The 26,434-nt window shown below is 46.8% G+C and overlaps 1 protein-coding gene across 2 annotated transcripts in view; it reads left to right on the forward strand.

The window, feature by feature from the left end:
- Positions 1 to 4,018: 4,018 nt before the first annotated feature.
- Positions 4,019 to 26,434, forward strand: part of PDGFA (platelet derived growth factor subunit A) — a 54,607-nt gene continuing 32,191 nt past the window's right edge. For both annotated transcript variants that reach the window (XM_066640722.1, XM_066640721.1), the window contains exons 1-2: positions 4,019 to 4,607; positions 7,100 to 7,196. In XM_066640722.1, the coding sequence (XP_066496819.1) occupies positions 4,545 to 4,607; positions 7,100 to 7,196 (160 nt within the window). In that variant the 5' untranslated portion in view covers positions 4,019 to 4,544. The remainder of the gene's footprint in view (positions 4,608 to 7,099; positions 7,197 to 26,434) is intronic.

Here is a 26,434-nt window from a genome sequence, read left to right on the forward strand (position 1 = left end):
TATAGCAATAATTCTTATAATTCAGCACAAACACTGAATTATAGCAGGTACCCAGTGCCAGTCAAGGGCAGCTATCATTTTAAACTGGTGCTGATTTCCATGTCAGCAATTCCACCACTAATCACATCCACACAAACTTGTAATTCAACTTCCTGATTTGCTTCCAGTGAATACTGGCTGGTGAAACTGGATTGGCTAACGCAGGAACAGGAGAGAATAATATTTTTTTTAATACCCAAGTATCTAGTCCTCAAGGCTGCAGAGACACTGTCTTGAAAGGTAACTTCTAGTGAAATCTCAGACTTTAGGGGAGGAAGGTTCTAATAGCCAGGCGTATAGTGGGCTGAGTGACTCCCTGTGACTAGCAGAAACAGAATTGATTATGCCTCAACCAGCATATGCGGAAATCTGCTCACGTTGCACAATTTATGCAAACTGCCGAACACAGCTTTTCTCAGCCGCTCCACCGAGTCATGAGCAGAGGTCCTTCCCCACCCTGACACCTGAGATTGATACATGCCAAACATATACATTACCACTAATCTATTTATAGCGATTCTGCACTCTTGTTGCAAATCTAAAAGTAACACTTGTGCACACGGAGGCGTGTGTCACATAGTGCAAAATACATGGGACTCCTGATGAATTTAAATGTACGAGAAGCAGGCATGGGTGGGTATGTTTTACATTATGGAGAAGACAGACAAAATGTGGAGTCCAGTCACCAGACCTTATGAAGGCAGGATGCTTGCTGTGACTGGATGCAGACATAATGAGAGAGCCAGGATGGTATAGCGGTTCAGGAGTCGGACTGAGACCTGCAAGATTCAGGTTCAGCCATGAAGCTCCCTGGGTGACCTTGGGCCAGTCACTCTCTCTCAGCCTCACCTACCTCACAGGGTTGATGTGAGGACATACAGAGGGAAGGAACCATGTACACCCCCCCCTTGAGCTCCTTGGAGGAAGGATGGTATAAAAATGTGAAAAATAAAATCAATAATGACTGGGAACGTGCACTGGCACTTTCCTGTGTTGCACACTGAATGAAATTGAGAGTACTGTGGTCAAGCGGGTGGCAGGTGTCAGCCCGTTCAGGTACTGGTTGTGTCACTTCTTCAGCCCTCCATGGCTGGTGGCAATGGTAGCAACCGTAGCACCCAATGGTAGGATGGAGGCACCAAGGGCAAGAGCGCAGTGCACAGCTACATCTCAGCAACCTGGCATCAAGCTCATGGTGTGTACATTGTTTATTTATTGTCACATTTTAAAATACCACTTTTCCTCAAGGAGCTCAGGGCGATATACATGATTCCTTCCCTCCTTTTGTCCTCATAACCCTGTGAAGTAGGCGAGGCTGAGAGTGACCAGTCAAAGGTCACCCAAGAAGCTTTGTGGCTGAGTAGGGATTTGAACCCGGATCTCCCAGGTCTAAGTCCGAACCACTACCCCATCATGGCTCTCCTATACCCTCACTTATCATATGCCCAGGTCGTTCCCCTTGTGCCAAGTGAGTTTCCATAATCACAGAGGGGGCAGTTCATCTAACCCATCTCTCTATTCATGCAGTCAGCAGTACAAGGAATAGTTGGAACCACCTTCCCTCCCCTCACTATTATGAGAACTCATCCAGCCCCAGAAATAAAACAAAGGTCAAACTGTGATTTGCTAACCTGGTTTGTATGGAGTGCTTAAACCAGAGTTTCTGCATCCAGGCAGTACATGTAAGAAACTCTGGTTTTAAGAAATCAGATATAACAAGCGTTCCTCTTTCGACCTGGAAAAATTTTCGGAATCTGTGTCCCTTGGTGGTTTCATTGGTGAGGACTGTGAGTTAGGGGTTGTGCAGGGGATATAGATATGATCAATGGGTTTCATCCCTGGAAGGAAGAGAAGAATCAGAATCCACTTCTGATTTCAGAGCAAGTGCCCTAATATTAATCTTTAACCGGTTTGCATAACAGTCAATTGGACAGTCGTATCAAAAGGTTGTGTAAACTCTGGTTGGGTTCTTGGCTCCCAGAAGGCCAAGGAGGAACTGAATCAATAGGAAATGGGTTTAATGTGTAACAAGAGGGTTGTGGTAGTGCTGAATGTGAACTCCTTCTGGATTGTGGAGCGACCCCACCCAACGCACCCAAAACAGAAACACTCGCAAAATGAAGCGGAAGTGCTTCTTGGCAAAAAGCATTCCCTGTCTGTGAAACATTTGTTTATTTAGGTCCTGAGAGGAGAATGTACTGGCGGGTATCAAATCCTAGGGCTAGTGTTCACATGGGGTGACCCACAGGTGATCCCATACCCCACCTTATGCGAGAGGCTCAAGGCAGCTTAAAGGTTAATTTCACTTAAATGGACAAAAGAAAATCAACAACCCAGAATGCACTGCATCCAAAATACAGGGTGCAACATTTGATATGATGAATATACAGTATACATCCAAATATGCTTGGCCTGAACGGTTTAACTGATAGGGACGTAAGTGTTATTAGAAGGATCTCAATGAGTTTGCACTCTGTAAACACCAGTGTGTCCTCCAAATGCTTCCCAATGACACCACATCCAGGAACCTGGTACACTGCAATTAACGGCAGGGCATTGGGAGACTGCACTTCCAAGTGGGGGGCCCAAAACGCAACTTAGGACAGCTAAACTACTTCCAGGCCACCGAGGAGGTTGAAATTTGACTTCTGCATCGCCCAAGAAAGACATACTGATGACAAGTAGGGCAAAGATACATGAGAGTCTCATCCCTAGGAACACAGGGTGAGGGATGTGTAGCCCAACACGGTCGTGGCACCTTCACACTAGCAGGGAAGCTGGCATATGGCACCCATGCAGCCCGAAGGCAGGCATGGGACAGAGTGTTGGGCTGGAGGAAGCCCATTGCGGCTCCTGTCGTGTAAGAGGCCCACTGCCAGCTTGCATGGGGGAGAGGCAGGGCAGGCTTTCAGCCAGTTGGTCCAACTGGGCCCTGTGCCTAAGGACCCCCCATGCAAGGCTCATCCATACTCTGGTCTTGCTTGCAATTTTCTATTCAAATGCGCTTCGATCCACGTGGTCCTTCAACTCACACGCACTTTACCAGCGCACATTTGGATGGCCTTCCCGGGTGCATGCGTTCTGCCAAGCCCTTGGCTGCCACTGGGGGCACCCCTCCGTGCCTCCCTCCACTGCCAACCCTCCACACGCCCGTGCAACCGCTAGTAAGTGCAGCTTGCAAGTGGAGAGGCGCGGGGCCGCGTCCACTCCTGGCCTGCCCAGCCCAGGATGGAAAGAGGGACCCCCAGCCAGCCAGCGCCCCGCCCCGCCCTCCCCCGTGGCAGCTGAGATCAGCCCGTGCCCGTACGTAGCCACCTACTCCTGCAAGTAAGAGGAAGCCCTCCTGCGAGCCGGGAGGAGGTGCTGATGCTGGCGCTGCCCTCCGCCTCCCAGCCAGGTGCCAGGTGGATTCCTGGAGCGACGCCGGGGATCTGCGCAGAAGCCGGGCTCCGGCTGGTGATCCCTCCCTCGCCAGTGCCGCAGAGAGGCGAGGGGACGAGAGGCGGCGGCGGAGCAGCAGCAGCAGCAGCAGCGGGAGACTTCCCCACAGATCACGCTCGCAGCCTGGGGCTGGCAGCTGCTTCTCTTCTCCCCCCCCCCGATCTCTCTGGGCGTGGGGCGTGCGCGGCTCTGGCGCAGCCCTCGCCAGCTGGGCTGTTGGCAGCGCAGCTTTGCGGAGCCCGCACGCCCGCCTGCTGTGGAGGAGACCAGGGCGGAATAGTGCGAGGCGGCGCCTGGGCAGGCAGGGAGGGGACCCGCGCCGCCCTCCAGGCGCGACCCTTCCCCAGAAAGAGTTGGCATCGACCTCCCCGATCCTCCGCCGGAGCCCTCCCCTCTTTTGCATAGGATCGCACCCAGCCCTGCCCCAGGCTGCGCCTCGCTCCCTCCTTCTGCCAGCCTTGCCCCTGGGCACCCTCTTTTTTGGTCCTTCTTGCGAGGGGGGGTTGCCGAGAGGAGCCATGTGGCTGGCTTAGCGGGAGGCGAGCCAAGGGGCGTGTGTGGACGCGGGGAGGGGGCGCCTCTGCAAGGAAGAGGCTCCCCGCGAGTGCCCACCGCTCTGACATTTCTGGGTGGGTGTGGGCGAGGGAGGAGGGCCGGGCACCTCCCCCGCGCGCCTGGAAGGGGGCGAGCTCTGCCCGCCCGCCTCTCCCTCCCCAGGCAGGTGATGGGCGTTTCGGCTGCTCGCCTGGCGCGGGGCTCGCACTTGGCCGCTCTCTGAGCAAATATGCAGAAGTACCGGCTGGGCTAGTCTGGGAGCCCCGCAGGAGGAGCAGCTCTGGTCGCAGCCCGCACCCCCCAGGACCCTGCGGCTCTCCCCCGGGAGGACTCCGGCACCGAGCGGGGGGCACCCCGGCGAGCAGAAGCAGCCCCCCCGCGGCGGCGCCCCCCTGAGGGATGGTTGCTCTTCCCCCAGCCAAGGGAGCCGGGCTGGGGCTCCTTCTCCTCCTCGTCCTCGCCGCCGCCCAGCTGCCTGATCCCCGGAGCCAGGGCAGCGGGAGGGCGCGATGAGGACCTGCGTGGCTCTTCTCCTGGCCGCCTGCTGCTACCTGGTCCTCGTGCTGGCAGAGGTAAGGGGGCCACTGCGGAGTGCATGCCTCCCTGGGGGGCTTGCTTGCTTGCTTGCAGAGGTGGGGGGCACTGGGGTGTGCAGGCTGCCCTGGGGGGCAGTGGGGCGCTCCTGGGTGTGTGCATGCCTCCCTGGGGGCTTGCTTGCAGAGGTCAGGGGGCCATTGGGGTATGCAGGCTTCCATGGGGGGCCTTCTTGCTTGGCGTCCCCCCCCCCGCTGCAACTTTGGCAGCCTTGCACCTTTGCATGACCACTGGGTCCTCGCCTTCCCTCTTTTGCAAGGAGGAACTCTTTTCCTGACGCCTCGCGTCCCCAAATCTCTCTCTAGGGTCCCCTAAAATGGTCTGGAAACGGCGGGGGGGGGGCTCCAAACATGTAGGGGAGAGATTGAGGGGCGAGGAGGGCAGAGATCAGCCTGCAAAGTGTTGCCTGGAGGGGAGAGATTTGGGGGTGAGTCTGAAAAATGTTGCCTGGAAGGGAGAAATTTGGGGGTGAGCCTGCAAGATGCTGCTTGGAGTGAAGAGGTTTGGGGGTGGGCCTCCAAAATGTTGCCAAGGGTGTATGTAGGGGGAGGAATAAGGGAAAAAACGATCCACTGGTGTGAATGGTGCCCGGCTGAGCCTTGTGCACGCTTTTCCTGACTGTCTCGCCTGTCCCTTTTGCGCGACACGCGTGTCCGTCTGAATGCACTGGTAAGGCCACCCGCCCATCTAGATTTGCACTGGACGGCACTGGCTGGACGGCGTGGCTGCCGCTTGGCAAAGGGTGGGGAGGCATCTGATCGAGCGCTTTCCTCCTCCTGGTCATGAGTACCACCGAGCCTGGGACTGCAGAAATAGGATCAGGGAGCGATTCGGCGGGGCTCACTGAGGTCGGATCCGCAGCGGATTCCGGAGGGAGCAGATGCCCTGCGCGCCCGCCCGCCCTCCGCTGCCTCCTCTCCAGCGGGAGATTCACTTTATAAGGTCAAAAGAGAGGAAAAAACAGTCCAGCAGCTTCCCCACGTGCAGCAAGGCAGGTTTACAGGGGAGTAAGACCCACTGGGGCCTCACTCCGAAGTCAGTGGTTGCCCCCATCCAAGGTTGCAGGTCCAGGTGTGTCCAAGGGAGTGGACTGGGGGATTGTCACAGGTTGCAGAAAGGCGTGGGAGAATTCAGTGGCCGGTAGGAAGGATATATTATTATTATTAATAATAATTACTATTATTAATTTTTAGAGATGAACTTGAGCGCTGTGGCCTGAAATCACAGCATTTTGTCCATTGGAAAGCTCAAGGCAAACTCTGCTCTTTTCCCGATGTGGGAAACCTGTGGGATCCTATTAGTTCTGGGTATATGATTTCTCCCTCTCCCTTATTCCACCCAGACAGATTTTTTTTTTTTTGGTGTTTGTGTCTGTGTGTGTGAATATGTTGTGGTGGGGGGAGGAGGAGGAGGAGGAGGAGGGGGTGGAGAAGATAAGTACTGAGCTGGCACCATAAACTATTGTGAAGCTAAAACTTTATTACCTTGTAAGCTGACTGCCATTGGGAAGATTTGCATGGATAAGCCTCCCTCGCACCAAAACTGTGTGTCACTGAAAAAACACACAGGAGGAAGACAAAAGGCAGCCCTAAGGAGAGATCTGGCACAGCCTGGTTCTGTGTAGGTTTACTCAGAAGTACGTCCCACCAAGTTCAATAGGGCTTACTCTCCAGTAAGCTGCTTGCAGCCTTGGAGATTCTCCCTGGAGGGCTGGCAGACCCTGGCGCATTTCAGCTTGACTCATCTCAGCTTGCCCTTCAGTCTGAATTTACTCAGAAGTCAGCCCCATGCGCTTCAGTGTGCTTGCTCCCAAGGAAGCGTACCCAGGGATTGTGTCTGTACAGCACCATCCTGTAACACATAACAGAGTTTCAGCGGCATTTACACCCAAGTAGAAGGGCATCGGATTGGGGCTTGACCATAGATTGACCTCCCTTTCTTTCTGGGCTCCCAAGAAGGTACACAAAAAATATCAGAAACTGAGGAAGGAAGATTTGCTGGGAGTGTGTGTGTGGCTAGATGGATGGATGGACACACATGGAGAGAGAGAGAGAGAGAGAGAGAGAGAGAGAGAGAGAGAGAGAGAGAGATCTGATCCACTCTCTTGGGGTTCCTCCCTACATTAAGAAGGGGGCAGGCTGAGCTTTGAAACTGATCTGGAATTGTAAATAGTCCTATGTAGGCACCTGCTAGATATGAAGCCTGCAGACTGTACGAGAATCTGTGCTCTTTGTCATGTTGGATGCAAGAATATATTACAGTATTACTATTTTTTTTTAAATCACTTGCTTCCTGGTTTGTTTAGCTGGGAGGTGGGCGCGGATCCAGGCTCAGGCATTTGCGGGGAGGCTCCCAGAGAGCTCCATCAGCCATCCAGGCAGACTCTGTTCCAAGAGGTGATTTGGGAGAGGAAAGAGAGTGATTGGCTGGTGCGGTCTCCTTAGTTGATTTTCATTTTAATTTTTTAAAGGAAGCTGAGATCCCGCAAGAGGTGATCGAGAGGCTGGCTCACAGTGAAATCCACAGCATCCGTGACTTGCAGCGGCTCCTGGAGATTGACTCCGTAGGTAAATTATTCCCTTCTCTTTCTACTTGGGAACAAAAAAAAATGGCATATCTCTAAAAGAAAAATGCATTGCTGCAGGGAGTGCTTGAAAGGAGCAGCGGCAGCTGAAAGCCACCCTGTCAGTTTCCTGGGGGCTGATATTTTCCTGAGAGCTTCATTTCTTTCTCTGTTCACTCCTACTTTGGGCAGGGAGATGTAGCCCAAATGTCACCCTCCAGGGCACAGGCTGAGTCAGGTATTTGCAGAGCTGCAAGAAAACATTCTGGCCTCTGAACAGGGAGTCACTTGCACAGCTCCCAGCCCAAGTAATGTTGTATTTTTAAGCATCTCCAAAGAGCAGGCTGAAGGCCTGTTTAACCCAGCAGCCTGCTTTTCACCAGATGGCCAACCAGAAGAAATCAAGTAGTAGCTGTCTCCCGTTCCTAGTGATTGGTGTCCAGTGGTAAACTGCCCTCGGAGCTGGAGGTTCTATTTTGCTATAAGCCGTTATGGTTAATGGTTCTTCACACCTGGTTGGATCAGATGTGCCTTCACTTTTGAAATGTTGGCTTGGCAGGCCTGGTAGTGTTTATGCATTGCTTTAAGATGTGGAAAATATGCTCTGTGCTTTCAGTGTGTTTATGTTTACAACTATTTTGGCCGTGCTGCTGAAATTTCATATCATTGGTGGGAAGCCAAGGCTGGCACTCAAGGTCATCCACTCTGCCACTGGTGAATTCAGAATTGGACCCCAAAGTCTTTAAACCCATCCACAGGTCAAAACACTTTCCCTGGTTTTCACTGGGCAGCCATAAGGCTTGTTCACACATTCTTATAGTATTGCTAGATATTCCAGTGCTCTGTTACTATGTGCCTAAAAGCTGAATGTGTGAACTGACTTGGGGAGAGGCGGGGAAAACGTATTTGTGCAGATCTGAAAGATGTTGCGTTAGGTCTGTGATGATCCGATTCACACATGCAGTCATGCCTTGACATGCATTGCATGTGAAATGCCACCTTGAAAAGCTGATGGGAGCTGGTGTTGGTGGTTCTAACTGGGCTGCTTCTTGGTATGTCTGTGCATGTATGGTTTCCAGCCAGTCTGTTCTTCCAGGTATTTCATAGCTCAGTTGTCTTTCATAAAACAAAACACTGCAGTGTCAGTAATCCCTTAACCTGAGACATGCAGTTTTGTATCTTCTTATTTCGGTGAGTTTTCATGTTTTTTTTTGCAGGAGAATGTCTCTTGCAAGGGAAAATCCCCCCCACTGCATTGCCTATAATTTATGCCACTGTGCCGTTGTTATCTTTTAAGATCCGCTGCCTCAGGGTCATTTATAAAAATATTCCAAGCAGTGTTTATGAATGAAGTCATGTCTCTACAAGATGGTGGCTTTTTGAAGTGAAAGGCAAAATAAACTCCTGCCTTCTGACTTTAACCAGAAAGCTTTCCCATTGAACTTGCAGACAATTGGCATTCACATGTTAAAAGGGGGGGGGAATAGCCTAAGGTTATTTTCTGCATCCTTAGACCCACAAATGTTTTGGAAGGCAAACATGCAATTTACTAATATTTCTAATTAGATCTCTCTCGGTTGTCAGCCTCAAATCCAAACTGTTGCCTGCACAGTGGACTGTGCTAGAGGAGAGAATTGCTTTGTTTGATTTGCAAAAAATTTGAAACAAGCAAGCAAAAAAGGGACTTTTTGAAAATAAAAGGCAAGGCAAGGCAATGCTCTCTCTGCTCAGCCTGAGCCAAGAATCTAGTAAGTTGCTTGAGTTATGGATTGCAAAGCTGCTTCATTTAAACAAAGACTGCGTAGTTTTTTTGCCCTTTCCAGAAGAAGAATGACAGGGGCCTTATTGGGAGCTTAGCATGAGCTGTGCAAAGTGGACCTCAGAAATGAGTGGACTCCTTTGATTTGAGGAGGGCTGCTCTAGTGTAAGTGGCTGCAGTTTGGCAGCCCGAGGGGTGGTTTTCTTGTGCAAGCTTCTTTTCAGTGGTGCTAGAAAAGGTGCAGCAAAGCGTGGCTGAAATGAACAAGGGCTTGGAGCGCCATCTCTGCCAGGAACATCTATAGCATTTGGGGCTTTTTAAATATAGGGAGATAAAGGATAGCTGTGCAGAAGAGAAGTATGTAGTATTTAAAATTCTGCATGCAATGTGGAGAAAGTAGATTCCTCCTCTCCTTCTCTTACAATGTAGTAACTCAGAGTTGTATGATGAAAATGATGGACAGCAGATTCAAGGCAGGCAAAAGGAGACACATCCTCACCCATTGCTTTGTTCGCTTATGGAATTCCCTGAAAAGGGGGTTAGACCAATGTGCAGGAGTTAAGTCTGTCAGTGGTGATCAGCTGCAGCGGGTCTGTGGAGCCTCCAGCATCAGTGGCAATATATCTGAATATATCAATATAGCTACTAATTGCTGGAATTTATTTTCCATAATGTCTTGGTCAGAACATAGCCTGTGCGCAGATCGGTGTTTGTCACTTGTTGCAGCCTGGAGTTGCCACAAGCCACAATAATGGGTGATGAACTTGGGCTGACTCCATTTTGTTTTTCCAGCATCTATACGTTGAGTTCCTTTTTGGCAGTTCCCCCAATTTGCTGGTGGAAAAGTGAAATTCTAGAAGCGAGGGGTAGTATATTTTTCTTCTTCTTTTGGCCAGGGTGGCCAATCCTATCCCAGATATTTCGGACACAAAGCCGCACTCAGGCCAGTGTATGGTGTGGATTCACATACACAGGTTGTTGATCTCTCCCTGAGGAGCTGCCATTCACGGCATAGACATTCTGTCATGCGCACAGTCATAGGGCCACGTTGTGACACAATCGAGCTTCCTGTCTGGGCAGGAACTGGCGTTTGATGTAGGTTCCCACAGCAGAGGAACTCTAGGTAGGGCCCATATGTCTGTGCAGGGCATGAGACATTCCTTGGTCTGGATTTATTTGTGCGCATCAGAGATGTGGCAGGAATGCTTATAAATCACTCATCATAATTCATAGCTTGCAAGATGCAACTAGGGATCCTTGAGTAGGCCTTGAATGATGGCGCCTTCCTGAGCAGCCTGGTTGATTCTGCCCATTCATTCATTTCTGTGGTTTATGGCTGGGATCCAAAGAGCGATCTTTGGTATGTCCAAAGATGTGGGCATGTTCAGAGGAATTTTTGACATTTTTCCTTGAACGAATGACCTTCATGCCTTATCACAATGGCTGGAACATCCCTTCAGTTTCCAGAGTGGTTGGCCAAGTGGCACTGGGAGTGGTGTGTGTGTGTGTGGGGGGGGGGGATATGAGGAACACAAATCCAACACTGTCCTTGGAATGAGCTGTGCAATTCTTTCACTTCCTGTCTCTTTCAATGGAATAATTGATTGTAGGGGGAGAGGAAGAAAAGGGAATATAAACTCTCAGAGAGGTTTTGTTCCATTCAAGTTGTGGAGTCAAACATGGCGGTGGTGCCATGATGGTGCCGGGATTGAATGTGGGATTTTCAGTGCATGAAGCAGCCACATCACACTGCATTCCCTTGGCCAGGAAAAATGTTCTCCTTTGACGACACCCAGTTCACATGCTCAGAATGACCTTGGGCTGACGGAAACTTGCATTTTCTTCTCCGTGTAATCTCTCATCCTACCACACACCTGCCCAGAGTCTCATTCATTTATTTGGTGGTACTCTTATGTGTGAGCATGCGTGACTCTTTCTCGGTAAGGGTTTGTTGGTGACATTTCAATCCTCAGCTCTCCTGAGGATTGTCCCATATACAGGTTTCATGTATGTTATTCAGAAGAGACAATCTGCTTTCCTTCTTAATTAAACGCACAAACAGCACTAGGTTTTTCCATCCCACAATTTGTCGAGTCACAGGGAATTAATTTCTCTCATGCTTTCGAACAGATTTTTGACTCCACATTTTGGTGGGGGTTTGATTGATAATGCATTCTCGTAAAATTAGAAACCACACCTCCAGATCATCTGTTGTCGTCTTCAACTAACACACACAGTCGCATTCAACGTTGTGTTGATCTGTGTTCAGCTATTCCCCCCCCCCCAAAAAAAATGCCAACTTGTTCTTTATGCTTTTGAAGGGGATAAGAACTCTTATTGGAGTCGGATAAGGTTTTGAGTGCACCCCAGAACCAGACTTCAGCACCAGAGCTGTTCACATGTTATGCCTGCACCTCGGGATACATTTCTGTGTGAATGACTGTACCTGGGTTCATTTTTCAGGATCTTCAATCCATGTGTCCTGTACACAGATTGTACCTGCATTGAACAGAACATGAGAATGCTGCATCCAAATCCTGACAAGCAGTGATTGTGCCCAGGTGTGTACAGATGCACCTGGGTGCAGTTTAATGTGTGAACAGTCCTTGTGCAAACCACACGTCCCTTTGAACCAACCACTGGCCTTGGTTTCCAAAGTGCTGAATACCTTTGATACGTCTGAATACGTAAGACCTGATAAGACCTGAATACGTCTTGCAAGATGTTCCACTGGTGCAAAGTTTGCATTGCATTTATAAACCTAGCTCAGTGGTCCCCGAACTGTGGGTCGGGACCCACTGGTGGGTCGGGACCCAATTTTTGTGGGTCCCATAGCAGCTGAGCAGAGCTTCCACTGAAAATACAGCTGATGGAAAGATTGGTTAATTCAGGGATGCCAAACATAAAGCATGCGGGCCAAATGCGGCCCCCAGAAGCAATTTCTCTGTTCCCTATTGTAATTGGGCTCTCTCATATCTTGAAATTATGAACAAGATTTCCACATTTTATCTGATGTCATTTGCAGCTAATGAGCTTCTATGTGAGCTTCTTTGCTTATTTCTGGCCATCATCTGCCTAATGATGTCACTTTCTGCTTAATGATGTCATTTATGCTTAATTATGTCATTTCTGGCCCTCAGCAGGCAACATGAATGCTAACTTTGGCCCTCTGTATGAAATGAGTTTGGTTAACTAATTGCCTCAAGCCCTGAGGCTGTTCAAAAATCATTGAGCTGCTAATTGCCCTGCAAAGAGCTCAGCTCCTGCAGTTTGCAAGCAGGTGTAAATATAGGGAGATAAACGTTTGAGCATCTTTTTTGGGGTTATTATTACTTGTAAGTAAATAATTTTTTTGTAGTTTTTTTCATCTTCTTAAAGACTCTTAAACCTAGGTGGGTCTTGATAGAGTGTCATTTTAAAAAGTTTGGGAATTGCTATCCTAGTTTAATTCCTTCTGCTCCCCATTTTCTCAGGAACCTAAATATTTCTGTCACTAAACATCCCCACACAGCACCTTTGTTGACATGTTTTATTAAGTTTTATGAAGGCTTTTACCTCAGGAACCTAACTTTCTCTTCCCTGCCATTCTTCCCCACACCATAACATCCTTGGGTTTGTGTTTCACTGAGATTTCTGAAACTTTTACCTCAGGAACCCAAACATTTCTGTCCCTTACACATCTTTTTCCACAAATAACACATTTGCTTACATGTTTAAGTAAAATATGTGAAACATTTAACTTGGGAACCTAAATATTTATTTCCCTTATTATTGTTCCCCACACATAGCATTCTTGTGTATGTTTTTTACTGAGGTTTGTGTTAACTTTTACCTCAGGAACTTAAACTCTTTCTCCACAATGGGATGAAGCTGTTTGGAATTCAGCAGCAAATATATATTTTAATGTCTAGCTTGCCCCATCCTAAAGACTTTGGATGAATAACTCTAGACTAAGAGGATTGGACCTCAACTAGTATTTGCACCAACTGAATGCACAAGGATGCATCTGCCGCTGCTATTTGAGGCGGCAGGTGAGGCAGAGCCTCCCCACCAAAGACCTTTGAAAAGCACTGTCACTGTGCTCTGCATGGGTTGTGTTTGTTGACCTCACATGGCAGTGGCATTTTTCAAATGCATCATGTCCAAAGAAGTTTTTGTCTTGGATGTTTTGATGAGTGTCTTATTACTTCTAGAGAGGTTGCCGTGTTCATCCCTATGAACACGGGTCAAACCCTATGCCAGAGTTTGACCATTTTGATTCAGCATAAGCGTTCATCTGCTCCCACAGGTGCATGAAGTCATGTGTTCCTTTCCATGTGCGTCCATTATGGGGCATCCACTCATCATGTCTCCCTCTGTGATCTTGCAGTTTAAATACGGCACATGGATTGTGTTGTTATTGTGAGTTCACCCTATTTGATCTTGAAAAATTGCACGGTTGGCCTCAACTATTTGACATTTCCATGGCGCATGTTCAGGAGCCAGTGTGAGGATTTTGAGGTGATTTATGAATGATACTGAACTTCCTGTCACCTTGGCCTGAAAACACTTTAGTTTGGCTGTCCTTAAGATGTGGGATCGTCTTTGCAAAGATATACACATCCCTCAGTTCAGCAGTTGATGGGCCAGGTGCGTGACTTGAACGCAAAATCGAATTTTTGTGTGGGAGTTGGCATTGGGTGACATGGATGTTCCGCCCTCTGTGCTGGCTCATTCACACATGCAAAGCAATGAGTGATGCGTGTGCATGCATGAACAAGTCCCGTTGTCTCACTTTGAAACTTAAAGCCAGTGTGATCCGAGGCAACGAACAGCTGTCGTGCTGAGCGTTGGCTTGTGCTATTACTCACAATTTAAAGCAATAATAAGACTGAGTTCAGTCATTACGTGCTTGTAATGTGGTTTCTGTGAGGACCGAGTGCCATGGAGTAGGTCATAGTACATCCACAGAGTAATTAATGATCTTGTGTTCTGGAACTTGCATAAGTGTGATTGTTGGGTTGGGTGGAGTTCCAGTGGTGTTTCAACTCAGATGCCCTCAGAAAAGACAATTAAGTTGGGACGCTGTTCGCACTGGGTACTCAACTAAATGATTTCAGTCACTAATACCTTGTTGTAGACAAACTACTAGTGATAGTAGGAAGGTATTTGTTACTCAGCATTTGCTGCCTGTCTTACCATCTTCATCCTCAGCATCTGAAAAATGATGGTGGAGTGGGTGGACATCTGTGACATCCACCAGCCCTGGAATCTGTCCCCTGCTCCTTTTTTCTTCCTAGGCTTTCATAAACACCCCTACTTGGGCTGCAATCCTATTGCACTTTCCTGTGAGTAACCCCCATTGAGCGTAAGAGGAATTGCTTTTGAGTAGACATGCATAGGATTGTGCTGTGCATTGTAAACAAGACTTTTCCATATCTAGTTATGCATGCTTTACAGCTGTATAACTTGGATAAGTTGTTAAGCAACGAGCCTTTCCTCTGTGATTTGCTATTTGAGGACAGTGTTTGGTTCTTCTGTGGGTGTTGGTTGGTGCTGGTCCCTCTTGTTGTCCTGTTGGCATCTAGCTGGTGTTAGATTTGGTTCTCGTGTTCATCACATACTGAAAGCAGCCGGTGTCATCTGCTGTGGAAACTGGTTTTCCATAGAGAGAGTCTGAAACCTCTCAGCCTTTTTGTACCATGTGAAATTCCATAGTGTGGAGTTAATATTTGGAGCTGGATTTGACTCGCATACACCATTTCCTGATTCTAAGCTGCTTTCCACCACTCTACCTTCTGTGTCATCAGAGTAGTTAAGCCCGTAGCAGTCAGAGAGCCTGAAACACCTGTGAAGGTCCACTGTGACCTCAGAGGTTGGATGATGACATAATTGAAGAAGGCAGGGGCAAGAGAGAGGGAGGAGTGTGTCAGTGTGAAGTGGTGAAAGGGTGAGGATGAAGGGGGAGTGCTGGAGACAGGAAGATGTATCCCTGAGCAGTGACATGGCTTCTGTGCTGTGCATGAATGCATATGCTCTTTCAATGATGGCTGCAAACTGGACTTAGTTTGGTCATGAAAAACAAGAGAGTGTACTCCCCCTGGGGGGGGGCAGTTGTAAAATGCTTGCCTGAATCTGCCCTTAAAATCAACTTTAAAAATAGCTACTACTTCCTAGCAGATAGAAATAGAGCAGACTGCATGCAGTTTTATTTTTGCCCTTGTATCTTTTTTAAAAAAAAAACAAACCCAAGCACCTCTTCATTAACCTTTTAATGTGAAGTTAATTTATGTTATTCAGTCAATCAGAGTTTCCAGAGCAATGACACAGGAGCATTTTGTGCATGCTCAGAGTAACTCCATTTCTTTCTTTTTTTTGGGAGGGGTGGACAAAAATCATCAATCCTCATTTTTAAATGTCGACCCAGAAAGACGATCAGACAAAACAGATTGCTGTTTCCCAAGGCTTGTCTTGGAGTATTTGTGGGAGATTTGATGGACTCTGTTGCGTGTTAGATTGAATTCCTGGAAGGCAGAAGAAGTCAATGAAAATTTAATAACCGGAAAATTATATCTGGGACACTAGGGCCTTGGAGTTTGTTTCTGTCCAATGTCATCTGTGCTGGCAGACTCACCTGTTTTAGAAGGATTTGCACCATGCCTGACCCCCAAGTGTGTCTGTTTAATAGGTAGGAGAGCGACATTGTTCTGAGAGTATGCAGGTGTCTGCTCAATTTTTACCTACATGCTTAAGCTTCCTTAGCACCTGTTCGTCTTTTGGCTGGCTCACTGTGTTATGCTAGTAAAGCGGCAAGGTTGCAATCCAGAGATTCCCTACCTGCATTCGGGAGTAGATGTCATGCCTTGGCTAAGGTCAGGATAGGCTGTAGAGCAGTGGTTCCCAAACATACCAGGGTCACAGTTCCCCCTGCAGCCTCTTCTTCCTGGCTCAGGTGGTGGCCGCTATCTTGGCTCTCAACCATCTTGGATCTTGCCCAAACCTTGTGAGATCTCATGAGATCCAAGACAGTGGTGCCCAGATCTCATGAGATTTAGTGAGATCTAGGAAGGTGGCACCCAAATCTCACAAGATTTGTGTGCCCCCTTCTTGAATCTGTCTTGATTTTTTGAGATCCAAGATGATAGTGCCTGGGAGAACAGATAGGAGGGGCTACTGGGGACATCCTGCAGCACCCCATGGGTGTGCCACAACACCTTAAGGTTTTATGATGCGCACTTTAGGAACCCTTGCTGTAGACATTGACAGAGCAGAGAGTTAGAGGCAGCTGACCACATGCAGGCTGAGACAGCTGACCACACCCAGTCAGGCATTTGCCCCCATAAGATATCCTTTCTCAAGAATGTTTTGCAGAAGGGCCAGGGTGTGGGTGTTGTTGTTGGGAAGGTTGAGGAGACTCCCTGAAGAGGTTCCTGGTTTAAGCCACTCTAGAGAGAGAGAGAAGATGACTTGAAGGTTGGCAATGACAGTGTGTTCCAGTTCTGAAAAGATTAAAGGCCATTTGCTGAAGTTGAGATAACAGGGACTGACCCTCAGAATTTCTCCATGCCAGCTGCTATTGAGCTGTAGTATTCCATACTGTACCTCCTGTTGAACAGATGAAGATGCTTCCTGCTGAATCAGATGCTGGCCCACTCAGTATTACCTACACTAAGATAATAAGAACATAAGAGCCCTGCTGGATCAGGCCCAGGGCCTGTCTAGTCCACCTTTTCCTGTATCTCACAGTGGCCCACCAGATGCCTCAGGGAGCCAAGGCAACAAGAGACCTGCTTTCTGTTGCTTCTCCCTTGCATCTGGTATTCTCACTGTAGCCTATTTCTAAAACCAGGTGGTTGCACATACCCATCACGGCCTGTAACCTGTGAAGGACTTTTCCTTCATCAATTTGTCCAATCCCCTTTTAAAGTCATCTAGGCCAGGTGCCATCACCACATGCTGTGGCAAGGAGTTCCACAGATTAACTGACTGGTTAACGAATTGAACATATGCTCTGTTGCTGAAGTAACCTTCTCTTCACATACTCTCTTTTTCTATGTCGATTTTGCAAGGGAATCAGAGGGGAAAGTGACAGCACACATTGTAAAACGACCTGCTTATCCAACAAGGCCAGCTCTCCAGGACCTGTCCACTAAACAGAAAAGCAATTTCTCCTTGGCACAGAATGCTAGGAAACCTTTTATGTATTTATGTATTAGCTGCTCAACAACATGATGGCAAAAAGCCAGTCTGAAAAAAGAGTCCAATTTTAGCTACATTAATGGACAAAGCAGGACAAATTGCTTGTGATTTTTGATCCATCCTTTTTTATAAAAACTGTTGTCTGCACAGCAAGGCATGAAAAATTCAAGAGAAAAATCTTTCATTAGCTGCTGTGAAAATCCTTTTTAAGAGGAAATTTTCAGTGCTGTTTTAGGGCCCAATCCTATCTAATTTTCCAGCACTGGTGCAGCTGCAGTGCAGCCCCAAGGTAAGGGAACAAATATTCCCATACCTTAAGGAGACCTCTGTGACTGCTGCCCCACCACAAGATGCAGTGTATGCTCCATTGGCACAGCTGCACCGGCACTGGAAAACTGGATAGGATTGGGCCCTTAGAGGGCAAGGTGCAGCAGTCTTGTCTACTAGGGCTGCCGACTGATGAAATAGTTTTCTGCCTAATAAACATGTGTTTGATTAAATGTAATCAGTTTGCATATCACTAAAACTTCAGCATTGGATAATGAAGGTAATATGAAAAGCTTTCCATTTATTAAACAAGGGCTCCCACAAATTACTAGAAGGGAAAGCCATCTGTAATTTTCTCTCTCTGTCTCTTTTTATTTCAACACAACAGGATTAAAATAGCATCGAAAATAAACCAACGTATCTTGAAATTGAAACTCCATTGCTTGAAATTGCACCCATCGGTTTATCAGCTGAAAACTGTAGATGAGCTACAGTTTATTCTACAGATTCAAGCCTAGAGCCCTACAATTTTGTTTTTGTTTTGTAACAGTCAGTACTGGTATTGAAATCTCAGGGCCCTGCAGTCTGTTATATGATATTGTGTTAAGGGGGAAAAAAAAAATCAGTGTCCTGCATGAAACTCTAGAGAGCTGTTGACTAGATTATCTGAATTGGTATAAGACAGCTACTTATGTAATCTTCTCTGTATGTGGTCAGCACTTTTGATAAATCTTGTACTAGTTGCAACCAGTCTTATTGGTCAAGTTTTGGACGGGATGGTGGAGGGCAGGTCAGCCTGTTTGGGACCACCTGCCTGGCTGGATCTACTGGCTAGTTCCATGTCCATAGCAACTCCCTACATGTAAAACCTTCTGGATTGCTGAAGAATCCAATGTCAAAAAGAACAAAGTTGTTATGGGGTGGGTAAGTGAAAAATGAATTCATAACAAGATAGTGTGGCTGACTTTGAAATGAGTCTGGCTATCTTTGAAACAAGGATTATAAATCCCCCCAGCAGTGCCTTTTCTAGTGGCTGCCTGCTGGTGTTCTTTTGCATATTTTTAGATTGTGAGCCCTTTGGGGACAGGGAGCCATTAGTTATTTGATTTTTTTGTTCTGTAAACCGCTTTGGGAACTTTTTGTTGAAAAGCAGTATATAAATACTGTTGTTGTTGTTGTTGTTGTTGTTGTTGTTGTTGTTGTTGTTGTTGTTGTTGTTGTTGTTGTTGTTGTTGTTGTTATTATTATTATTATCTGTAGAGATGACCATCTGAATTTGAGCATGGACTTGTCAAATTTGAGCTTGGGCAGGGGTTCCCAAACGTAGTGGGGCATGGTGCCCCCTGCAGCATCTTCTTCCTGACTCAGTTGGGCAGCACCATCTTGGATTGTGCAAAATCTTGCACAATCCAAAACGACAGCACCCAAATCTCATGAGCTCTCATGTGATCCAAGGTGGTGGTACCTGGGACAGGTGGTATGAGGGGCCATTGGGGACATCCCATGTGCTGTGACAGACACCCCAGGGCATACTTTGGGGATCTTAGGGGAAGAAGGAGGCCTTAGGCAAGGATCTTTTAAAAACAGGAAGACATTAATTAGTTTGGCACATATGTTCATGTGAATCCGTCCGTCCGTTACTAGTCCATCTGCCGTAATGGAATTCAAGTGGAGGTCCCCTGGCTAAATGTTTTCCCACATTAAAAAAGTCCTTGGAAAGCTGGAGAGGAAAAAAGATCGTAACTTACTCTTCTCATTGAAGTGATTATTTTTGGCATGCAGGGAGCTGAATAAAAATCCTCAAACGTGCAGTTCTGCTTTACCAACTTGCGTTCTGAAGTAGTATGCCAATTCCAGAAAAGCCACCCAATGCACTTGTTCTGAGTGTGCCTATCAGATTGACCGCCAGGCCCAAGAGAAACACGTGAGCTCCAGGTTTGTGAATGCACATTTATAGCGGCCTGGGAAGTCTTACCCTTTGGGCAACAGCCTTGAGGCAGCTGCTCCTTGTCCTCTACAAACAGATGAGTGGGCAGATAGGAACTCTTGTTGCAACCTGAATGGGTGTCCAGCAATCTCTGGGAGTGGTTGGTCCAGACTGGGTGGCAAAATCAAGCCTTCTTTTCCCAGACTTGACTCCAAAAGGATTGTTCATGATTTTATGGTTGTAATCCCATGAGCGCATAAGTGCTTTGGTTCAGACTTCAGGGAAATTTTTTTATTAATTTCAGCAGCGTTCAGTTCAGACTTCAGCTGCTTAGAGGAACAAATGATCATCAAAGGGGCTTGACGCTTGCATCCTTTTAGAAATATTTCGGCCTATAAAAATGGTGCTGCTGGTTTAATTTTTCTCCTTGCCTCCTGTCTCCTTCCTAAAAGCTTTTGTAGTTGTGATTTATAGTTTAGCAGCATTACAGTGGAATTTGTTAGACTTCACAACGGATGGCCAATATTTTTCAAGCGCCATCAAGTGTTCCCTAAGTCATGACAGCAATGTGTGCTTGCTTTCTCAAGTGTAACAGACAGCCCCCCTTGCGGGTGCCTCTGAAGGGCTGATGTGGTGGTGGTGGTGGTGGTGGTGGTGGTGGTACAGACTCATACAACATCCTCATCCTCTCTTTCTGGACATTGGGCATTTGATACTCTGTTTCATGTGTGCCAATTCAACCATGATTGTGCATCACCTGGTGATTCTAGACTGCAGTCCTCTATAGCATCAATTTTCAACCAGTGTGCTGGGGCACATTGGTATGCCACAAATGGTCCACGGGTGTGCTGCAGGAGTTTGGGGGAGGGTCATTTATTTGTAGGGCCATTGGGAGATGTGAGCCCCCACTCTACTGGCTGCGCAGTGTGCCTTGTCAATTGTCCAAAAAAACAAACAAACCCCAAAACTGATGGTGTGCCTTGATCATTGTAGTGCCTTGTCAGTGTGCCATGAAATGAAAAAGGTTGACAGTCACTGATCTGTAGCATGTCATTGGGTAGCAAGCAGTTGGGCAAGAGCTAGGGAAGGTCTTCATGTCGTTCTTGTGGATTTCTCAGAGGTATCTAGTTGGATCATTTTTTTGAAACTGGATGCCGTACTTAGGTGGATTTGCCCCCAATATCCAGCTTGTGCACAAAGCATTATCAGGTGATATGGAAATTCTGGCTGTGGCATTAGGCCTGTGACCTTCATTCATATTCAGGTCATCAGGTGATGCATACTGCATGTGTAAGTCATCCCAAATACTCAGTGTTTTATGTTTGCAACTGTGTGTCAGTGTTTGTGCTATGAGTGTGTCTCAGTGGTCCTGTCAGAATGTAGAAAGACTTGACATTGCTTTTTTGCGCCCTCTGCCTGCGTCTAAATGGTTCAAGGCCTTTGCACCAGTGCATTTGCCCTCTTCCAGGTTTCTATCGGTTCAGTACCCACCATATCTTGCCTCAACAGCATCATGATGCAAATTGATGTTCATGGTCTTTGCGCTGTTTCTCCTTTACTTGCCTTGTGCAATGGTTAATGGGATCAGTTTATAAAAAAGTTAGTCAAGTTCCTTCAACATTTTCCTTCCCAAGTACTTTTTGGTGAAATTAGGGACATGCCTGTGGGAAATGTATACATTACTATAGGCAGGAGGTCTGGTCTAGAGGGTAGAGCCTCCATTTGCCTGAAGATAACATCCACAAGGTCGCCAGTTTGAGGCCACAGGCACTGTGCGACCTTGAAGCAGTTGACAAGCTGAAGCCGAGCTATTCCATCTGCTCTGAGCATGGGAGGATGGAGGCCAGATCAGAACGAAACATCTGAATTGTTGTGGCTCTTGAAAGATTGAAATTGAAGCCTTCTTTCAATTGTAAAAATCCCTACAGGGATTTAAATAAGCCTGCCTATGTAAACCGCCTTGAATAAAGTCTTGAATAAAGACCAAGAAAGGGGGTATATAAATACCTGTATTATTATTATTATTATTACTACTACTACTACTACTACTACTACTACTACTACTACTACTAGATACCTGTGGGCTGAGGGCACCTGTTTTAGCTACCTTGCTGAAGCTAAGAAGGTCTAGGGTTGGTCAGTACTTGGTTAGGACACCACCTGAGAACCTCAACTATATTGTGTTAAGTTCCATGTTGGGAGAATGTTGGGAATGGGCAGGCCAATCCAGTGCAAATTTCCCCTGCACCAGTGCAGATGCACCAGTGTATCCTGCAGGGGAATTCTGCATGCTGGAGCTCTCTTTTAGGTAAGGGGACATTTGTCCCCTTGCCCTGGGGAAAGCTGCAGCCAGCACAACAGGTCTACTTGGACTAGTGTCAGCTATAGTTCTGGTGGAAGTCTGAGTGGATCCATGTTGGATATTGGGCCTCGGAAAGGGGATAGGATACAGAGTGCACCAATCGCAGCCCCTTCCAGGCCTGATTCGCCCACTTCACCCCTACTTCCCTCCCCCCACCCCTGTGCTGGCAACAGAGTGATGGCACAGGCCTTTCCACTGGTGGGCTTGGAATCTGTACTGTCACAACCTGCTTTATGTCATGTTTGCGGCAGTCTGCGCCCTGCTGCATAGCGCAGAAGGGGGATAGGACTCAGCCATAAGTGAAATATGTGCGATACTGTCAGCAGTCATCCTTTTGTGGAATGACTAGTTTCTTAACTGTGTTTTTTGTACGGCTGATGTGTGTTGCTTATACATTCCAGGCCATTACTTGCTGTCTCACAAGTTGCTGTTTATCCTGCCAATATTACTGTCAAGATATTATCTCTTATACATGTGTACAATTTTGGAATTTTCCAGTGTATTGTATAACGTACTAAGTGGAACAGTGTTCTTATGACTTGGTATAAAAATAGGTTTTGGATCACATATTGCAGTCTTTCCAGTTGGTTTTCTTCTTCGCTATATTGTGCATAGCGCAGTTGTGTGCCGGGACCATTTTTGTAATATATGTATTTACAACTATTATCTTTTGTTTGGTGCTGTAGTGTAGATTTTCTCAGGATATAGTCATGAAGAGGATTCTAGATTTCTTCTCTGCTGACTTCTGTTCATCCATGTGTCCTTAGAGAATTCTGTTCACAATTGTGAGTGACCTGATGATTTTCATGGTCAAGTTGTCAGGTGGAAGTCATTGTTAAGAGGGGAATAGTCCTAATGTTGTGACGGAGACCAGCAATTCACCTGATGATGCTCCCGTCTATACCTAGGTGTAGGAAGATTTAATGGTGGGAAAAGAGACTGAGGACTATGTCTCTTGAGCACTGATGGCTAGGAGAACAAACAGCAAGCAATGATGCAAGGTTTGGTAGAAAGGGGAGTCCTAACTAAGGGTGGGTTGTAGCTCATTGTTGGAGTATGTGCCGTCATGCATAAAGACACTGGTTCAATCTCTAGTATCGCCAGCCAGAAATAGTAACAGGGCCTAGGAAAGTGTCCTGGACCTGTGGGGTCGGCCTGACATGGATCTGGCCTTTTAAGGCCTTAAAACGTTACTTCTGGTTTATCATAAAAACTGGAAATGACCTTCTAAGGCCTCCTTCTAAGGTCTTCCATCACCTCTGTTGAATTAGAGGGCCTGAGACCAGCAGATTTCATCATCCATGGGGTGCTGGAACAGATCCCCTGCAAATAGCAAGGGCCTACCTGTATATGGCATCTCACCAGTTAACTCAGGGAGGAATAGTACAGTGACATGTTGTGGCGGGGGCTTCGCGAAAAGAAGTGCATGATCCATCAGTGATTCCCCATCAGACCTGGCAACAGCACTTTCTTGCAGTCTTTTATGAGAGCCCTAGGGTACCCACCTATCTGGATGGGCTTGCCCTTGACAATATACCTGAGTGGCCTCCGGTCTCCATTGCTGAAATCTCAGAGCTTATCAGTCAATTAAACCCACGTAAGGCACCTGGCCCCGACGTACTACCCCCTGACCTGATAAAAGCCCAGCCAGATTTGTGGGCTCCTCTTCTTGCCCAACTCTTCACCATGGTGGATAAAACGGTCCAAATACCTAAGTCCTGGTCCAAAGCTATTATAGTACCAATTTATAAAAAGGGGGATACAAGAACACCAGGAAGTTACAGGCCAGTTAGTTTGCTCTCAATTATCGGTAAAATGTATGCAAAACATTTATTATCAAGATTATTGGACTGGATTGAGGTGAACAATATTCTGGGCCTGGAACAGGTAGGTTTCAGAAAGGTAAATCCATTTTAGATCACTGTATGGTCCTTTCTCATCTCATTAACAAACAGCTAGCCCGGGCTAATGGACAGCTCTTTGTTGCCTTTTTGGATCTAAAGGGCGCTTTTGACACAGTGATTAGAGACATTCTGTGGCGTAAACTTTCACATATGGGGATGGACAGACTACTCATCCTAATTAGGAAGCTGTATACAGATAATAGCTGCAGGTTAGTGTCTCCCTTAGAGGCAACCTCTCAGAGCCAACCCCTGTTAACAAGGGAGTGAAGCAGGGCTGCATTCTTGCTCCAACCTTGTTCAACTTATTTCTAAATGACCTCAATACTCATCTTAAAGAGATCAATGCTCACAGTTCTAAATTAGGCCCCAATCATATCCTGCTCTTACTGTATGCTGACGATATGGTTTTACTGTCAACTTCGAGGGTAGGTCTGAAACGTTTGATAATTGGCTGTATTGACTACCTAAAGAAAAATGAGCTATTTTTAAATTTTGATAAATCTAAGATAGTATTTGGCAAATCTCGGAAACTTCTCTATTGGTCTTTCAAAGGGAAGGTAATTGAACAGGTAAGAGAGTTTAAATATTTAGGGATCTATTTCCATCACAAGCATTCTTGGGTCACACATCGTAAAATGGCAGTAAATCTAGCCAAAGTTTCGACCCAAGCGATCTTGCGTTTCCATTTCACCAGGGGTAACTCCTACATTCCTGCTGCACTGTTGGCCTTTAACGCAAAAACTATCTCCCATCTCTTATATGGAAGCCCCGTCTGGTCATCAGCCTTTGACTGCACAAATGAGAGAGTGTAGGCAATGTTCTTACGTGAGATACTAGAGGTGCCACCTTGTGTAGCCTATGCAACTCTTTGTTTGGAAGCTGGCCAACACAGAGTGGATACCCTGGCATGGCTTAGGACTTTTAGATATTGGCTCAGAGTGTATCACCTGTCAGATCAAGATAGCCTGATTTGGGGCCTCGTACCCAATCCTCCTCTCTTTCCAGGCTTAGCTCTTTTGAGTAAGAAAATCTGTTCTATGGGGCTCTGCTTAACTTGCTAGGCACTCTAGACGCAGAGAAGGCCTACAGAACCCTGAAACAAAGGCTCCTTGACATCGAGCAACAGGACCTTTATAGCAATGCCCACAAAACCTGCTCTCCAGTACATCTCCATCTTGCTATTCTACCTGGAAGGAGGCCTAAATATTTTGACTTCTTGGAATGCCCCCAAGAACGGAGGGCGTTTACCCGAACGAGTTGCAATGTCATCCCATTGGAGCAGTTATTTGGCAGATATAGAGGCATTCCAGCTGCAGATAGAGTTTGCCCATGTAGGATGGGAATTTTAGAAACTCTTTCCCACAAGTTATTACATTGCACACTATACCAAGATCTTCATATATGCTACTTAGCACCAATCTTAGCCACTATCTGGCATTGGGATGACCAGAACGCAATTACATACATACTCGGTGGGGTTAATGAAGAGCTTTCTGGGGGGGGGGGGTTGGGGGTGGCCAAATATCTGATTATTAAGAGATGTATTACTATGTTGGTCCCAAATGGCTGAACTGATGCAGCAAGGCCTGGTTGAAGGTGCACTGTTTGATTTATGTTGCCCTCCAGCCAATTTTGTGCTTTACACTGTTTGTATTTTAAACATGCCAATAAAGGCTTCTTGTCTTGAGTACAGCGACATCTGGTCTGGACTTCTTTCCGCTGTGCCATCACGGCACTGCCATTGGTACTGCAAGTCTCAACAGCTAACACATGAAAAGAAGTACCCACCTAGGTTAACCCACAGTTATGGAAGCCCCTGTCCATAGTACCTTGCCAAAATTCATTCCTGAGGAATAGCAATGTGCTGTAGAGATGTACTATAATTAAGGAGACACGTGGCCAAATCCCTGCTGGATAACTTTGATTCAGGCATTCTTGCTCATCCTAAATGACTCTGCAGGGCTTTTGGGAAAGTTGAACAGGTGTATGTGAATAAATAAAAGCATTGTAAACTCTTTAGGCTACAAAGCCTATAGACATTGAGGTTTATCTGTCCAGCGGTTACAACTCAATTTTTGCTGAATGTTGTTATACTTGCTCTTGACTCTACTGATCCTGCCTCAAGTGTTTTGCACAATGGTATGACATTATTTTGGACACAGTAAGACCACTGGTCCATCTATGACAGGGGTGTCCAAAGTTTTTGGTAGGAGGGCCGCATCGTGTCTCTGATATTGTGTTGGGGGCCAGGGGAAAAAAAAGAATTAATTTACATTTAAAATTTGAATAAATTTACATACGTTTACATAAATGAATATATTAAAGATGAACTTATATGAATGAATGAAGGTCTTGCAATAGCTCAAGGCCTATAAAAGGCCTTGCACAAAGCAAGGCTGGCCTTTCCTTTTCTGCTACTACTGCATCACAGATGTGAAACAGCAAGCAGTGGAGGGAGCCCTCATCCCACAGCTCACGTGAGAGGTCAAACAGTTGCCCTCACGCTGAGAGCAGTTGCATCGGGCCAGTGTGGGCTCCAACAAATCACCGGAGGGCCAAAGGCTCATTGGAGACTGGGAGCTCTCTGAGGGCCACATTGAGAGGCCTCGAGGGCCGCAAGTGGCCCCAGGGCCGGGGTTTGGGCACCCCTGATCTATGACAATGCATGTGTAAAGTGTTTTGGGGCCTTAGGAAAAACACTATATTGAGGCTAGCTTTCCTGCTACTGTTCTGTGAGAACTTTTAACCCAAGGCTATAACATCAGACATTGTGACTGGTTTATTTTGCAGTTATGGATGATACATATACAAGAGACCTAGTGAGTTGGTGGCAGAAGGACAGGAG

The sequence above is a fragment of the Tiliqua scincoides genome, chromosome 13 (assembly GCF_035046505.1).
Source record: "Tiliqua scincoides isolate rTilSci1 chromosome 13, rTilSci1.hap2, whole genome shotgun sequence".
Lineage (NCBI taxonomy): Eukaryota > Metazoa > Chordata > Lepidosauria > Squamata > Scincidae > Tiliqua > Tiliqua scincoides.